This window comes from Chinchilla lanigera, unplaced genomic scaffold, assembly GCF_000276665.1.
Source record: "Chinchilla lanigera isolate Chin_1 unplaced genomic scaffold, ChiLan1.0 scaffold00080, whole genome shotgun sequence".
NCBI classification, from domain to species: domain Eukaryota; kingdom Metazoa; phylum Chordata; class Mammalia; order Rodentia; family Chinchillidae; genus Chinchilla; species Chinchilla lanigera.
This window is the reverse complement of record NW_004955481.1, coordinates 1,440,636-1,456,960: the sequence shown is the minus strand read 5'-3', so window position 1 is coordinate 1,456,960 and position 16,325 is coordinate 1,440,636. Positions and strand designations below refer to the sequence as shown.

The 16,325-nt window shown below is 55.0% G+C and overlaps 2 protein-coding genes and 1 long non-coding RNA gene across 6 annotated transcripts in view; 2 read left to right on the top strand and 1 right to left on the bottom strand.

Annotated features, from left to right (window-relative positions):
• The window catches only part of Wdr81 (WD repeat domain 81), a 12,438-nt gene extending 5,604 nt beyond the window's left edge, over positions 1 to 6,834 (top strand). Inside the window, exons 3-10 of one of the 3 annotated variants that reach the window (XM_005402608.2) lie at positions 256 to 446; positions 561 to 751; positions 1,147 to 1,312; positions 1,389 to 1,554; positions 2,235 to 2,924; positions 3,826 to 3,971; positions 4,296 to 4,475; positions 5,771 to 6,834. In XM_005402608.2, coding sequence (XP_005402665.1) covers positions 256 to 446; positions 561 to 751; positions 1,147 to 1,312; positions 1,389 to 1,554; positions 2,235 to 2,924; positions 3,826 to 3,971; positions 4,296 to 4,475; positions 5,771 to 6,091 — 2,051 coding nt within the window. In that variant the 3' untranslated portion in view covers positions 6,092 to 6,834. Of the gene's footprint in view, positions 1 to 255; positions 447 to 560; positions 752 to 1,146; positions 1,313 to 1,388; positions 1,555 to 2,234; positions 2,939 to 3,825; positions 3,972 to 4,295; positions 4,476 to 5,770 lie in introns of those variants that run through there. The other 2 variants (XM_013503510.1, XM_013503511.1) reach the window with 2 other exon arrangements.
• Positions 6,835 to 7,882: 1,048 nt separating this feature from the next.
• Positions 7,883 to 15,699, top strand: Serpinf2 (serpin peptidase inhibitor, clade F (alpha-2 antiplasmin, pigment epithelium derived factor), member 2). 2 transcript variants are annotated; one of them, XM_005402606.2, is made up of 10 exons: positions 7,883 to 7,998; positions 9,176 to 9,242; positions 9,419 to 9,457; positions 9,561 to 9,623; positions 9,883 to 10,084; positions 10,573 to 10,716; positions 10,851 to 11,054; positions 11,478 to 11,620; positions 13,688 to 13,892; positions 14,539 to 15,699. In XM_005402606.2, exons 2-10 carry the CDS (start codon positions 9,180 to 9,182, stop codon positions 14,949 to 14,951), a joined length of 1,476 nt encoding a protein of 491 aa, XP_005402663.1. In that variant the 5' UTR covers positions 7,883 to 7,998; positions 9,176 to 9,179; the 3' UTR covers positions 14,952 to 15,699. The 2 variants fall into 2 exon arrangements, with proteins under 2 accessions (XP_005402663.1, XP_005402664.1); XM_005402607.2 differs by lacking the exon at positions 9,419 to 9,457.
• Positions 15,700 to 15,980: 281 nt separating this feature from the next.
• Positions 15,981 to 16,325, bottom strand: part of LOC106146487 — a 28,093-nt gene continuing 27,748 nt past the window's right edge. The window contains exon 4 of the long non-coding RNA XR_001230936.1: positions 15,981 to 16,265. This is a non-coding gene — a long non-coding RNA (uncharacterized LOC106146487). The remainder of the gene's footprint in view (positions 16,266 to 16,325) is intronic.

Sequence of the window (16,325 nt, the reverse complement as noted above, 5' to 3'; positions counted from 1 at the left end):
CAATGATCCTCCTGCCTCAGCCTCCTGAGTGCTGGGATTATAGACCTGTGCCACCACACCTGGCATCTTTACCCCTTTCTAGAGGATCCTTCTCATCCCCACCTCCGACCATCCCTTGGGCAGATCCTGGGTCCCAATCTGTAAGTGCCTTCCTTCCTTGGCTAGGGCCAGGGCAGATCCCATGCTAGAGGAACAGGAGCAGCTTTCCTCCTGCCCTTTACTAGATGCTCAAGGCTGCTGGCCCTTCCTTGGCAGGGCCCACTCGGCAGCAGTTCATGGTCAGCAGTGGTGAGAATCCTCCGTTGAGTGCCGGCAACATCTACCAGAAGAGGCCAGTCCTGGGCGACATCGTGTCGGGGCCTGTGCTCAGCTGCCTCCTCCACATTGCCCACCTGTACGGGGAGCCTGTCCTTACCTACCAGTACCTGCCCTACATCAGCTACCTGGTCAGTTGTTGGTCTTGCAGGCCCTAGGTGGGGAGGCTGAGGACCTATGGATTGGCCCAGGCTCTGGGGTAGCAGGAGATCAGCAACTCACCAGTATCAACTCTGTGCCCCCAGGTGGCTCCAGGTAGCAACTCAAGCCCCAGCCGACTCAACAGTCGCAAGGAGGCTGGGCTGCTGGCAGCAGTGACACTGACTCAGAAGATCATCGTGTACCTGTCAGACACGACCCTCATGGACATCCTGCCCCGGATCAGCCATGAAGTCCTGCTGCCTGTGCTCAGCTTCCTCACCTCCCTCGTCACAGGGTAGGCCCCTGTCCCACCCCTTTGAAGGGAGCTACTACCCAGCCAAGGGGGCACCCCCAGGAGGGCCTGGGAAGTTTCAGGGAGAGAAGGTAACACTGGGTTGGGTGTCAAGAATCCTGGTTCTGGGCTAGGGGCATAGCTCAGTAGTGGAGCAGTTGCCTCACATTTGTGAGGCACCAAATTCAACCCCCAGCACTGAAAAAAAAAGCAGAAAAGAAAAAAGTACTGGTTCTGATCTGGGTTCTATGACCCTGCGCAAGCCATACTGTTTGCCTGTGTGTCCATCTCCTATCTGGATTGGGCAAATTGGTCTTGGAGCTCCTTTTATTTAAAACTCCCATAGACTGGTCGAGTTCTGCAAAGTGGGGTCTAGAGCTCATGAGCTTTGTTTCTAGGTTTCCAAGTGGGGCCCAGGCTCGGACTGTCCTTTGTGTGAAGACCATCAGCCTCATTGCCCTCATCTGCCTGCGCATTGGACAGGAGATGGTCCAGCAGCACCTGAGCGAGCCTGTGGCTACTTTTTTTCAAGTCTTTTCTCAGCTGCATGAACTTCGGCAGCAGGTGGGCAAAGCTACCAGGCTGGGACCGGCTGTGCCTGGCCCGTGGACTTGCTGACCTCTGCACTTCCCACCCACAGGACCTGCAGCTGGATCCCGAGGGGTGCGACGAGGGCCAGCTGCCTGAGGCAGCCTTCTCTGATGGGCAGCAGCGGCCAGTGGACCCCAGCCTGTTGGATGAGCTGCAGAAGGTGTTCACCCTGGAGATGGCGTACACAATCTACGTGCCCTTCTCCTGCCTGTTGGGTACTGCCCTGTCACATCCCCTTACACAGCCTCCTGGCTGTCTCTTCCCAGGGGAAGGCCCCGTGCTACACTCTCAGAGGCATCAGTAGGTTTTTGGGTCAGATGAAAGGGATTTTGCTTTAGACCTCAATTCCCAAGGTGACATATAAATAGGGATTAAGCATGAGCCATAAAGACAGGCTCAGAGGATGGCCTGTAGTATCCCTAGGGCAGTCGGGGGGGGTGAGAGAGTGATGTTCTGATCTGATGGTTTTTATAAGCTGTCTGCAAAGGAGTGTGTGGCCTACCACTTTTGTCCCTTTTGCTCTGGCCAAGCACTGTGCTGGACATTTCTGTATTTTATCTGCCTGCGCAGGATGAGCAGCTCCATGGCTAGATGTACTATTACTCCCCACTGAATTTTAAGCCCAGGGAGAGCAGGGCACCACCTGTTTGGTTACTGTTCTATTTCTGATGCCCAGCATGATGTCTGGCTTGTAGAGCTGACACCCACGTGTATGTATTGAGTGAATGAATCCATGTTTTACTGGGAGGAAACCAAGGTCAGAGACGTGGACTTACTGCTCAGAGTTGAATAGTCAGTGTCTTCCCTGTCTTCGGGGCTTCCTAAGCCCTTGGACGGGTCGTGACAGCCACCTGCCATCTTCCCTGATTTCAGGATCTCTCCCACTCCCATCCAGGTGACATCATCCAGAAAATCGTCCCCAACCACGAGCTGGTCGGGGAGCTGGCGGGGCTGTACCTGGAAAGCACCAACCCAAGCTGTCACAACCCTGCCAGCGTGGAGCCTACCATGCCCAGAACTGCGCCTGAGTGGGATGCCCAGGGTGGGGGCTCTTCCCAGGATGATGGCCACTCAGGGACCTTTGGGAGTGTCCTCATTGGGAATCGGATCCAGATCCCCAATGACTCTCAGCCTGAGAACCCTGGTCCTCTGGGCTCCATCTCTGGGGTGGGTTGCGGGGGCCTCAGCTGCGGGAGTGAAGACAATGCCCTGAAGCGAGAGCTGCCCCGGAGTGCCCATGGGCTGAGCGGGAACTGGCTGGCATACTGGCAGTACGAGATTGGTGTGAGCCAGCAGGATGCCCACTTCCGCTTCCACCAGATCCGCCTACAGAGCTTCCCTGGCCACTCGGGGGCTGTCAAGTGCGTGGCACCCCTGAGCAGCGAGGACTTCTTCCTGAGTGGCAGCAAGGATCGTACTGTGCGCCTCTGGCCACTTTACAATTATGGGGATGGCACCAGCGAGACGGCCCCCCGCCTCATCTATGCTCAGCACCGCAAGAGTGTCTTCTACGTGGGCCAGCTTGAGGCCCTGCAGTATGTGGTGAGCTGTGACGGGGCTGTGCACGTCTGGGACCCCTTCACAGGTGAGCGGGCCCAGGTGAGGCCTGTTCTGTTGCTGCTATACCATGCCCCAAAGGGCCGCTAGGGCTGGGGGCCTACTGTTTGAGGGTGTGTAGGATGACAGGTTTTGGGTGGAGACCTCAGGAGGCCAGAAGGAGGAGCATTTAAGGCGTAGATACGAGTTTGAATTTGTTCTGTCCATTAACTTGCTGTGTGAACTTGAGCAGTTACTTTGCTGCTGAAGACATCTGTTTTTGCATCTGTAAAGTGAGAATCAGGAAATCTGGTTTAGAAGCTTGTTTAACTTAACGGAGTTTAACTTAACGTGTAGTGTGTGGTACTTATTTGACAAATGGTTGCTTGATAGCTTTTTGGCATCACTGTAGGGAGAAATATGATTATAAAAAGGGGAGGGGATGAAATAAGATGCAGAAAATAGACACATGGGCAGATACAGAGAGGTGCCATTTATCAGGGGGTACTGTGTGGTGAAAGGAGGTTGCTCTGGGGATTGAAACCCACCCTGAGCCGGGCATGGTGGTGCATACCTATAATCCCAGCACTTGGGAGGCTGAGGCAGGAGGATCATTACGAGTTCGAGGCCAGCCTGGGCTACAAAGTGAGCTCAAGCCCAGCCTGAACTGCATAGTGAGACCCTGTCTCAAAAAGACAAAAAAAAAAAAAAAAAAAAAAAAAAAAAGGAAAAGAAAAGAAAAGAAAAGAAAAGAAAAGGAAAAAGAAAAGAAAAACCCGCCCTTGCCATGGAAGGAGGAAGGTGGAAAAAAATCCAGAAACATCTTTAGTATTTTATGAGGATCCCTGGGGGATGGGAAGTGGCTGTGGCGTAAGTTAGGGGGCTAGAAGGGGCAAGGGCTCTTTCATTGGCTGCTGGGACTCCAGATGCACCAGGCCTTTCCTTCCCAGGCAAGACCCTTCGCACAGTGGAGCCATTGGACAGCCGGGGACCCCTGACCGCCGTGGCCGTCGTGCCTGCCCCCCATGCCAGCATCACCATGGCTAGCTCTGACTCCACCCTGCGCTTTGTGGACTGCAGGAAGCCTGGCCTGCAGGTCAGAGGGTGTCTGGTACCTTGAGCCCTTTCCTGGCTCTCTGGGACCCTTGTAGGAGAACACTCACAGACAGAAAGCCAGGCTGCTGTCCTGGAGAGCTTGTGGATTTCTCTTTAGAGATAGACAGATCTGTCTCTCACAGCCACTCTGCAGACCGACAGGATGCTGGTCTGGGATGAGGCTGAGTTCTGGGATTTTCCTTCCCCTGGATGGAGCCTAAAGCCCAGGCCTTCCAGCCGTGTGGGGTTGGATGGCGAGCAGGACCTTGGGGAGAGTGGCTGCGATGGGCAGTGGCGCCTCAGTTCAGTCTCCCTCTGCTTATAGCACGAGTTCCGCCTGGGTGGTGGGCTGAACCCTGGGCTCGTCCGTTCGCTGGCGGTCAGCCCCAGTGGCCGTAGTGTTGTGGCTGGCTTCTCTTCGGGCTTCATGGTGCTCCTGGACACCCGTACGGGCCTGGTTCTGCGAGGCTGGCCAGCCCACGAGGGAGACATTCTCCAGATAAAGGTAATGACAGGCTTGGTCCTCTTCCCCTCCTCGGTACCCGGCTCTAGCCCCTTACCTCTACTTAAGGCCTGCCCGAGGACAGGCTTGGGCTGGTGTCCCTTACATTCAGGAGCCAGCTGCACAATGGCACCCTCAGTAGGAGTCAGGCTCTGGGGGTGGGAACCAGGGGTGGAGCTAACCCTGCTGCTCCAAGGAGATGTTCTAATGAGTAACCCTTGTCCATATTTGTCTTGCTTGGAGGATCAGGGGTCAGGCCCTGTCCGTGACCCAGTTCAGGTTAAATAAAGCTCAGCTGGGATGCTGTTTACTGCCCCCAGACCGCTGAGCAGAGTCCATGCCCCTGGCTGGGCTGTCCTGGTGGGGGCAGGAGTAGGCCTGGGCATGAGAATCCTGCTCTTGCCCCTGCTTAGCCCCCTGTTCTCAATCACAGGCCTCAGGGACCTGCTCAGCCAGGTCTGTGAGGGGAGGAACAGGGCTACCTGTGGGAGAATTTCTCCAGACAACTAGAACTCTTCTTCCCAGCTTGGGTGGCCAGCAGACAGGCACTGAAGGCAGACACCCTGGCTCCTTCTAGAATTTAGAGAAACTCTGGGTTCCAAGCATCTCTAAACTCTGACATTCCAGGAAAGTGTGAAAAGAGCTACAGGACAGCTTGGGTGTTAATCCTGGCTCTGCTGCCTACTAGCTGTGTGACCTTGCTATGATTACTTTACTCTTTTTTTCTTTCCTGGCACTGGGGATGGAACCCAGGGCTCACACATGCTGAATAAGCACTGTACTACCAAGCTACATCCACTTGGAATGATTACTTCTCTGAACCTGTGTCCTCCCTCTGCACCCCAGCAAAGGGGTAGAATGGCAGAGGCTTGGTTTCTATTGTTTTTTGTTTTGTTTTGTTTTGGTGTCAGGGTCTCACTTTGTAGTACAGGCTGGCCTTGAGCTCATTATATAGCCCCGACTGGCTTCAAACTTGCAGCGATCCTCCTGTCTCAGCCTCCCAATTATGGGCATCATAGCCTTGTTTTTAAGGTTAAATATGGTATTAGGGCATGCCTGGTACAAAGCCTGCACATTATAAGTTCTCAAATGACAGTGCCGACTAGGTTAATTACATTTAACACATCACTGTTAACTGTGTATGATCATATGTTAACATGGTGTGTCGGGGGCAGCCTGTCACCTTTTGGGATGGTCTGTCTTCCCGGTGTGATGTGAGGAAATCAGAAGGCCTTTGGGGCCTGGTAGGTATACAGGAGGCCTCGAGTCCCCATTAAGGCTCTCTTCTCCCCTGGCAGGCAGTGGAGGGCAGTGTCCTGGTCAGCTCCTCCTCCGATCATTCCTTGACTGTCTGGAAGGAGCTGGAACAGAAGCCCACGCACCACTACAAATCGGCATCGGACCCCATCCACACCTTTGATGTGTACGGCAGCGAGGTGGTCACTGGCACTGTAGCCAACAAGATTGGTGTTTGCTCCCTGCTTGAGCCACCGTCCCAGGCCACCACAAAGCTCAGTTCCGAGAACTTCCGTGGCACGCTCACCAGCCTGGCCTTGCTGCCCACTAAACGCCACCTCCTGCTGGGATCCGACAACGGCGTCATCCGCCTCCTGGCATAAGCTCATAGGGAAGCTAGCTGGGCATGGGGTGGGCTGATATTCCTTGCGGGGAGGGGTCCAGCTCTTACCCACCAGACAGGCCCAGCCAGCAGGATGTAAGGAGAGCGAGGGAAATTCGTTTCTTCCCTCTAGGGCCACATAGGGACAAGGGAGGTCCAGGAAGGGGAAGGGAGACTGGATTTTCCCAGTCATTCTCCAGCCAAGCTCCCTTCACCTCTTGCCTTTACTGGGCTTTCTCTGCCTCTGTCCCCAGGACAAGAAGCTGTCCCAGTCCAGGACACTGATGGTGCTTGGACTCCAGCCTAAGGAGGGCTGGCCATGACCCAGGAGTTAAGGGTCGCGGTTTGAGGGTTAAGTGTCCGCCCAACCCGGCCCTTCTCTGTGTGGGACCAGGAAGGGAAGCCCGAGGACAGGACCAGGGGAGAGAAGGTGGGTGGACCGGGCCAGCTGGTGCCTGCGGGAATGACCATGCCCTGCCTTCCCACTCCTCACCACAGTGTTTGTGCCTTGAGCTGAGGAGGCAACTGCTGGGTCCAGAGCCCCTGCGGGGTGGGGTCTGAGAACCCTGAGAGAGGAGGTGAGGAGAATCATCTCTGCATCTCAGGTCTCTCCCAGGGGCAGGAAGACCCAGACATGTCTGGGTCTTTGTCTGGTGCAGAGATGAGGTCTGAGCTTGGCCCCTACTGCCTCTTCACTATTTGCAATAGATGTAAATATGATCAATAAATCCTTTGGAAGAGCCATGGAGTGAGGCTTGTCTTTTTTCCCCCACTTTGAGACAAGGTGTTGATATTTTTCCCAGGCTGGGATTTTGCAGGCGTGCCACTGCACTGGGGTTATGACTTATCCTGATAGTGGTGACGGTAGGGGGAGAGTTGAGACTCAGCAGGTCCTAGGGCAATGAAGAAGGGGTGAGGAGTAGGGCAGGAGGGCGGGGAGGCAGCTTGTCGTTTGCTCCTTTTTTTTTCAAGCCAGGGTCTTGCTATGTAGTTCAGGCTGCTCTTGGACTATGTAGCCCAAGCTGGGCTCAAACTTACAGCGATCCTCCTGCTTCAGTCTCCCAAGTGCTGGGATTATAGGCATGCGCTACTACACCTGGCTGGTTGCTCTTTTGGAGGTACAGGATGCAAAGCTTCTGGTTTGTGTAGCCCTAGACCAGTTTCAAGAACCTTCCCTTGCTTGGGGATATAGCTCAGTGGCACAAGCGCCTGCCTAGCAAGCACAAGGTCCTGAGTTCAATTCCTGGTACCAAAACAACAAAACAAAAAAACCTTCCTTCTTGGGGACAGTAAGCAAGCATTGCTCCTGAAGAGATGGGATGCTGAGAGGGGTTGTAATCCTTTAGCATCTTTGCTCTTGCATCTTGCTTTGCTCTTACCTCCTACCTTCTGGCCCAGGCCGATAGTGAGATTGTAAGGTGGGGGAGGTAGCTGGCTGGGTGGCAGCTCTGGAGGAGGATAGGACATTGGAAGTAGGAACCTGGGTATCACTCTGGGCCCAGCCGGTGTCCTTGGGCAGGTCATAGCCTCTGAGCCTGACTGCCCAGGGATAATCCCCACCTTATGGGGTCACCAGAAGGCTTGCTATAGTGCCATCCTCTTTGTGTCCTCCTAAACCTCTTTTTTCCGGGCTCAGGTGGGATCCAGATCCATAGAGGCCATGAGTGTCTTGTTTCAGAATTAGATGCCCTAGTGGGACATGGGCTTCTGGCCCCCATATCAATGTTTAACCGGATATGCAGGTCAATATTTACCAGAGAGAAGCAAGCTGAACAGGGGTTGGCTAAGAGCAAAGGTCCTGGTGGGAGGGCAGAGCTAGGCCAGGCTGGCTGGAGCCTGGGCAGAGTGTGGGAAGCACCTGAGTAGAGCCAGAGGAACAGCGCGTGTGGCAGCGAAAGGCCAGCAGAGGTAGGACGGATGGGTGGCTTGGCTGCTTCTCGGGCTGGAGAGCAGCAGGGAGCTGTCCTTGGCTCAGGGGCCTGAGCTGAATTTATTTAGGAGCCTGTACTTCTGCAGCATCCTGGGGTATTGAGGAGCCAAGACAGAGGCTCCAGGAAGACTTCCTCTGAGACTTAAAGAATGAGGCATTGTCTTGTTAGGAAGATTCAAATGCCCAGGTTGGAGATCAGGCCCCAGCCAAGAGCCCTTGTGCATGATACGGTGGGCAGGGGTGATGAAAGGATCCTCCAGAGGGTTGGTGCTAGGTTGGGTCAGGGTAGTGATGTTGGGGAGAATGAGACCTCTGAGGCCAAGGCTAGGGTTGGTTATCTTCCCCTAGACCAAGGCCTGCCCAGCCCTACTTACCAGCCTGGCTTCCTGAGACCAGCCTGGGGCAGAGTGGGGGTGGCAGTGGTGAGGCCTATGGTTCCTGTATGTCATTTGTCCAAAAGTGGCAGAGCCAGAGTCATTCATTTGACTGTGCTGCTAGGTCAGCAAGGGAACTCTCTGGCCGTGCCACCACCTCTGCTAAGACCTCAGGGCCTCATGGGCCTGAATGTGCTTTTGGGAAAGTCCTGACCACCTGAGACAGGCTGGCCAAACGGACAGCAGATTAGCTAGGAGCTGTGGGGTGGGAACCCTTCTAAGAGGCTCAGGGCAGGCTTCCCAGAAGTGTGTGCTGGGAGCTAGGCTGATGCCTGCCATCGTCTGAGTGCCAGGCATTGTACCCAGCATTTACAAAGAATGTCTTATTTTGGTCCTCACAGTCTGCATGGAATTGCGGCTCAATCCCTAGGGACTCCTGCCACCACTTTACAGGATAAGGCAAAGCCTAAAGGGGTTAAGGGAGTGCCCAAGGTTCTCCGGGTGAGAGGCAGAGGCTGGAACCCAGGTCTGACTCACAATACAAGGCCTGAGAGAAAGAGCTTCCTACCAAACCCCTATACGCCAAAATACCCTCAGTGCACAAAATGTGAAAACCCAGAAACTGCCGGGGGGAACAGGTCAGGGAAAAATCCCAGCCTTAAGACAGAAAACCAGCATGCGTCCTGGTTCTGTAGCCTGGCAGCTCCAGGGACACAAGGGTAGGATTCCTCCTGGCGTGGGAGTTTGAGGTGGGCACCGAGCCATCCTATCCCTGACACAGGAACATGGTGCTGCTGCGGGGGATCCTGGTGCTCAGCTTGTCCTGCCTTCTAGGCCCCTGCTCTGTGGTGAGGCTGGGCTGAGGACTGGGTGGGATGGGATCAGCAAGTTGAATAAGATCTTGGTTGAGGGTTGGGGGTAGGGTGGGAGAGGCCGCAGGGGCTGAGGGAAGAGGGGAGCGCAGGTCCGAGGAGGGCTTGGCTGTGAAGACGCCCCCTCTTCTATCCTCACCCTTCCTTAACAGCTCTCTCCTGTGAGCGCCATGGAGCCCTTGGCTGGTGAAGTGAGTACGGGAGGCAGGAGGGCCCAAGGGCTCCAGCCTGTGGCTTGGACAAAGTGGGGGACTTTTGGGGAGGGTCATTCTTCACCACCTCCTCCTTTTGCAGTCAATTAGTGGGCCGACCCAGGAGAAGCTGTCTCCCCTTGTCCTCCTCAAGCTGGGCAACCAGGTACAAGCAGGTGGGGCTGGGGAAGAGTGGGCAGGGCCAGCGGGAAGGAGGGGCAGTTAGCAAGAGTGAGGACCTGGGGGATGTGGCTATGAGGCAGAAGCTGAGACTGGAAGAAATGGGGTGGGAAGGACCCCCAGTGTGACCTTCCCTTTCCCTTGGATCTGGGACAGGTCCCGCCAAAGAGGCTATGATGGAGACATTCAACACAGAACCTAGAGCTGACCTCTTGACCTCACTGATCCCTGACCTGTCCTTGCAGGAGTCTGGTGGCCAGACTGCCTTGAAGAAGTCCCCAGAAGACTGCAAAGGGACCTCAACCCCGGAGGAGGCCCACAAGCTTGCCCAGGCCATGATGGCTTTCAGTGCTGACCTATTCTCGGTGGTGTCCCAAACGTCCACCAGCCCCAACCTCATCCTGTCACCCCTGAGTGTGGCCTTGGCACTGTCTCACCTGGCACTAGGTACTGTTGTGGCATCTGTCCAGATCAGCAGAATGGGAGGCCAGTAGGATCTCTGCTCCAGAGGTTACCAATGAGTGGCTCCTCCATCAGGGTCATTTGAACATTTGGTAAAAATGCAGATTCCTGGGCCCTTACAGGTCTCTGTGAGTCAGATTCCCAGGCATTGGGCCTGAGAATATATTATTTACAAGTCTCTCTAGTGATTTTTATGCTAGAATTTCATAGCTACAATAACCCCCACTGGACTTGAGGTTCTCACCGTGGGACACAGGTTTGCAGAGGAAAGGGACCTTGAGTGAGGTTCCATCCTCAGCGTGGCAACACCAGAGTTGAAAATAGAACCCAGGAGTTCTGCCACTCAGTTGGTGTGGGAGGAGAGCAGGTAGTCCCCTTGGCATGCTCGTCATGGGTCTCCAAGAGGGCTGGCATGAGCGGTGGGGGTGGGAAAAGATCCTAGCCCGGGCCTCAGCCCACACGGTCCCCTCCAGGGGCTCAGAACCAAACACTACGGAGCTTGCAAAAGATCCTGCACGCAGACTTGGGGCCCTGCCTTCCCCATCTGCTAAGCCACATCTGCCGAAACCTGGGCCCTGGGACATTCCGAATGGCTGCCAGAATGTACCTGCAGAAAGGTAAGTGCTGACAGCAGGAAATGCCCTACACAGTGGCCTGTGGTGGACCAAGGGTGTGGGAGATGGGCTTGGCCTCAGAATTGGTGGCTGTGGAGCGCTGAGCCTGCTGGCACCCTGTGATCCTGTGTGTGCAGGATTTCCCATCAAAGAAGAATTCCTGGAACAGTCAGCACAGCTCTTTGGCGCAAAGCCTGTGAACCTGATGGGAAGGCAGGAAGATGATCTGGCAAACATCAACCAATGGGTGAAGGAGGCCACGGAGGGGAAGATTGAGAATTTCCTTTTGGAGCTGCCAGAAAACACTGTGTTGCTTCTCCTCAATGCCATCCACTTTCAGAGTATGCCTTCCTCTCCTCAAGTCCCCTGCCGGGCAGCTCTGCCCTCACCCTGTAGGCTGAGTGAAGCCATGCAGGCTTTGTTCTGAGGGCCTTGCTTCCACCTCCGGCCAGGCGGTGCAGCAGGGGGCGGTCTGGCTATGGTGGGCAGGGGGCCCAGGAACAGGATGAGGTTGTTGAAGACAGAACACCCTGGGAGAAAAAGGGCCAAAAAGACTCGGGGGAGGCTCCTGGCAGCATTGCAGGGAATGGAGAAAATAGAAGCCCAGATTTCAAAAATGCTACAGGGAAGAGACCTTGGATCGAGCAATTCCACCCAGCCCTTGGGCCTGGGCCTCCACTTCTCCTCCTTTAAATGGGTTCAGGGTGGGATGGGAAGGAGGTTGGCCCCAGTCTACATGGCCTCTGCCCTCTCCCTGGCTGCAGGTTTCTGGAGGAACAAGTTTGACCCGAGCCTCACTCAGCAAGAATCCTTCCACTTGGATGAGCACTTCACGGTCCCAGTGGACATGATGCAAGCCCACACGTACCCTCTGCGCTGGTTCCTGCTGGAGCAGCCTGAGATACAGGTCACCCTTTGCGGCTCAGCAGGCAGGGTCTGGGTGCTGAGAGGTGGGGAAAGCAGGGGCAGACTGTGGAGCAGGCACAGGGTTATCGTGGGTGCCCCGTTTCCTTGCGGTCATATTTCGGGGACAGGCAGCTCTGAAAGGTCCCACTATACCCCCAGGGAAGAGGACCAAGGCTCCAGGCTCTTTGAAGTTCATTCATTCAGTGAAAATATGTTGGACATTTGTTGCGTGCCAGGTACTGTTCCAGGCACTGGGATTTTAGCAGAGCACAAGGGGAGCTAGGGCCCTCCCTTGAGAGCGAAGATACACAGTGTAGGAGCAAATGTAAATCCCCTCGATTATTTCAGACAGCAGTAAGTGCTATGAAGGAAAGAAAAAGGTCCTCTGTTAGTGACTGTGGATGCATTTTATTTACTTATTTTTAGAGCTGGGCTCTTGCTGTGTTGCCCAGGCTGGCCTTGAACTTCTGGGCTCAAGTGATCCTACTCCCTCAGTCTCCCAAGTAGCTGAAACTATAGGCTCACAGCACCATGCTCAGTTTAGGGGAGGGTATTTTAGAGAGGATGGTCAAGGAGAATTCTTTGCGTTGAGATTCAGAAGACTTTTGGAAATAAGGGTTTATCTATTTTGTTTTCTGTTTTTTGTGGTCCTGGGGATCCAATCTAGGGCCTCATCCATGCCGGACAAATGCTGTACCGCTGAGCTATACTCTCAGTCCTGGTGTGAAGGTTTATCAGGAGGATTGTAAGACAGCACGGGACCATCTCAGCAGCCACGTAGCCACTCAGGATCTCAGCAACGCAAGCCTGATTTGATCTGAGCTCTCATCCAGTGCTTCTTAAGAGGAGAGGATCTAATTGTGTTAAATTTCCAGCATTGTGCGTAGAACATTCTGACTGGATGGTGTTCTGTGCCAAGCTGTCTCAGGCACACCCTGCCTGGTTTCTCGCTTAAATGTGGTCTCTTTGGCTGAGCATCCATTCCTGGGCCAGTCAGCTGTGGCTGAGACAGCAGTGTTAGTTGGTTTTGAAAGGTGACCATGACACAGAGCATAATCAGTTCTGCAGGAAGGAGCCCCTCGGGGAACCTGGCAGGGTCTGTGAGCAGGGCAAGTCCACCCTGCGCCCATGTCCCAGCTTCTCTCCAGCTCATGCCAAGATGATAGTCTGGCACACTTTCCTACAGGTTCTCTTCTTCCTGCTGCTTCTTCCCTATAGGCTGTGTCCTGCTCGCTCCCTCTTCACCCTTTATTTCCATTCTACATCTCATCATTTTCCCACCCTGCAGTCGCTCTGCAGCAGGCCCAGGCCTCCAGACCTGATGCTCTCCCCCGGCAGGGAGCTTGTGCACAGGTGCTATGCTGGAACTCAGAGGGTTGTGGCCGCAAGAGACACTCAAGCCTAGTGGTCTCCACACTCCTTAGCTGCAGGGACTCCTTCAGATAAGATCTTTTTTTTTTTTTCTTCCTTTTTGAAGCAGGGTTTCACTATGTACTGCAGGCTGGCCTTGAACTCATGGTGATCCTCCTGCCTCAGCCTCCAGAGAACTGGGATTATAGGCATGCACCACTTCACCTGGCGCAGATATCTTACTCAGTATCTCAGTACATGCACACAGCTGGTAAAGTCACTGGGTGAGGGTAAGAAGGAGTAGGGAGGGTGCTGCCCTTTGCAGTGGCTCCTCCTCAGAATGCTAGCTGAAAACCAGTGACCCACCCATTGTACACATAGAGAAACAGAGGCAGGGTGGTTGTCAGGTTCCTCAGCCTGTTCACATGGCTAGCTGGAAAGTGAGAACCCCACCATTCATCGAGTGTGGCCTGGCGAATCCAGGCACTGCTGGAAGATTTAAAAGCATGATTGAATTTGGTCACCTGTCCACCTGGAGCAGGACAGGTGGTGTCACTCCAGGGGTGAGGAAGTGAGGCTCGGTGGGGTCGAGCACACATCTGATCGGGATAGACTTGAACTGCAGTCCACTGATCTCAGAAGTACGGTACCTCGCTCAGGCACCAGCTAGGTTTGGATGCTTTCTGGGGCTCATGCTCCCTTCTTCCCTTCTCTGCAGGTGGCTCACTTCCCCTTTAAGAACAACATGAGTTTTGTGGTCATGGTGCCCACTCACTTTAAGTGGAACGTGTCCCAGGTACTGGCCAACCTGAGCTGGGACACCCTGAACCAGCCCTCACTGCGAGAGAGGCCCACCAAGGTGCAGCTGCCTAAGCTGCATCTGAAACACCAGCTGGACCTGGTAGCCACCCTCAGCCAGCTGGGTAAGGAGGCTGCACAAAGGGGAACCCCTGGGTGAGGATGGGCAGTGTGTATGGGGAGAGGCCTCCAGCTGACACTGGGACTGAGTCACAGCTGGCCCTGTGTCCTGGCCTTTTCTGGAGCTGACAGAGGGTGAGAGGTTTGCTATCTACCTCTGGAGTCTCTGTCCTGGGATGAGCTGGACAATCCAGGGGAGGGTGACCTATTCTGTTCCCTGAGATGAGGCACTGCAAAGAATCCTGGGTAGAGAGCCCAGCGTGGCGTGTGAGCCTGCTGTAAGGGGAAGGAGGAGAAGCTGGAGTGTCTCATGTTAAAGTGACATCTTCCTAGCAGCCATTTGCTAAGCAACTTTTCTATCCCAGGCCTTTTATTAGGACTGGGAGCCTACAAAACACTCAGTTTAATGGGTGGGCACCTGAGGAATCAGTACATTACAGTTCAGCCTAAGTGATCTGTCCAGCTCATTGAGAATATTGAAGAGGCACTTAGTCCAGAGAGGGCTTCCTAGAGGAAGTGACATTTAAGCTAGATGTAAAGAAATCAGGTAGAAGTCTGAGTTTCAGGTACTCCCTGGTGAGGATGCCAGCAAGGCCAGGCAGCCTGCGGGGCAGAGGGCAGTGCTGACCAGTCATCTGCTGCCCTGGCCAGGCCTGCAGGAGCTGTTCCAGGCCCCGGACCTGCGCGGGATCTCTGACCAGAGACTGGTGGTGTCCAGCGTGCAGCATCAGTCCACCTTGGAGCTCAGCGAGGCTGGCGTGGAGGCCGCCGCAGCCACCAGCACGGCCATGTCCCGCATGTCCATCTCCTCCTTCAGTGTGAACCGCCCCTTTCTCTTCTTCATCCTTGAGGGTACCACAGGCCTGCCCCTCTTTGTGGGCAGTGTGAGGAACCCCAACCCTAGCGCACAGCCCCAGCTCCAGGAGCAGCAGGATTCCCCGGACACCAAGGACTTGATCTACAACCAGAAAGGCGTCCCCTATGGGGACAAGTCCTTCAGCCCTGACTTGAAACTTGCGCCCCGCTCCGAGGAGGATTACCCCCAGTTTATCAGCCCCAAGTGAGGGCCTGTGGCCGCCTGAATCCTGAGTCCCCTTCCCGGATCATCCTCTCAGCTTGTGACTTTTTCCAAGCAGCGTCACGGGGTTGGGGGCAGGGCCCATGGCAGTCTGGGAGAGGCGAGGAGGAGAGGGTCTGTTCTCTTCCAGCCTTTCCCGGGACGGCTAGGTGGGGTGGGCAGGCTGGAGGGCAGGCATCAGGGATTGTTGGCAGGATAACCTCTTCATTTCTTCTCAAGTGGCTCAAAGGGTATCCTTTGTAGAGTCTGGGTGGTAGGGCAGCTGTCGGTCTAGTTTTGTTAGGAGGTAGTTAGGTCGGTCCTCAAATCAGCTGGGGCACCTCCGTGTTTACGGGCACAGGAGCCAGAGGCTGCCTTTGGACATTTCTGAACACCCTGGCTTGGGAGAGGAGAAGAATGGTGATAGCTTGGGAGGCAGGCCATATCCCAGGGCCAGACACTATCCTGCAAGCCTCTGCCCCCCATGGGGCCTTGTGCCCCTTTCTGTCGGTGGAAGGTGGCGTAACCTGCCAGCCTCCAGCCCACTCCTGATGCCTTGCCACCCCGGTCTCCTCACCAGTCCTTAAGAGATGCTGACACTGCCAGGATTCCTTCCTTCCTTTTCCCGTCTCCCTCCCGTGCCCAAAAGCTCAGGGACCTAGAAAGGGAAGGGCCCCGTTAGCTCCCTGAGGCTCTTTTGTAAAGTTTTTATAGTGATTTTTATGCCACCTGAATAAAGATTGAATGGGCCTGGCTGGTTTGACGTCCCAGTTCTGGGTGTGGGCGGAAGCCTGTGGTGGTGGAGGGGAGGCAGGGAGGCGGCTACACAGCAGACAGCTCTGAGCCCTCTTGGTGCCACGTTTGGTCTCTGGCCACAAGCCAGCCCTCTCCAGGGCCACTTCCACGCCAGCCTGGCCCTGGTCTCTGCCTGCTCCTCTCTACATGCCTCAGGCAGCCAACAACAAGGACGGCTCAGAATAGGCTCAGAATAGCGCCAGCCTCCCAGTTTTCGAGAAGAACTGGCAATTAGGGAGCTTGCAAAGTTTTTAATTACACACTGGCCCCTCTGCCAGGAGCTGGTGCCTGCCAGCCTTGGGGGCAGGCTGACAGCTGGAGGCTGTCAGTGCTGGAGGATTTGGGGGATGCAGTTGGGGGTACCTCGGGCCAGGATTGACAACTTCCTCTGTGAAAGTCCATGAACTGGGGGTACCTTGGGCACCATTGTGGGCGGAGTGTTCCAGGACATCTGTGGGTGGGTGCACTTTCCTGCTGGGCCCTTGTCTGAGTGCAGGGTGTCCATGTGGCAGCAGCTTCCTGGAGCCTAAGGGCAAGTGCCTTGGGTCAGAGAGACCTGGCGTGGAATCTTGCTGCTTAAAAGGTA

Coding starts and splice junctions, on each gene's coding strand:
- Serpinf2 (XM_005402606.2), top strand. CDS start 9,180: ATGGTGCTGCTGCGGGGGATCCTGGTGCTCAGCTTGTCCTGCCTTCTA. Junction 9,624..9,882: donor TCCTCAAGCTGGGCAACCAG/GTACAAGCAGGT, acceptor CTGTCCTTGCAG/GAGTCTGGTGGCCAGACTGC. Junction 13,893..14,538: donor AGCCACCCTCAGCCAGCTGG/GTAAGGAGGCTG, acceptor TGCCCTGGCCAG/GCCTGCAGGAGCTGTTCCAG.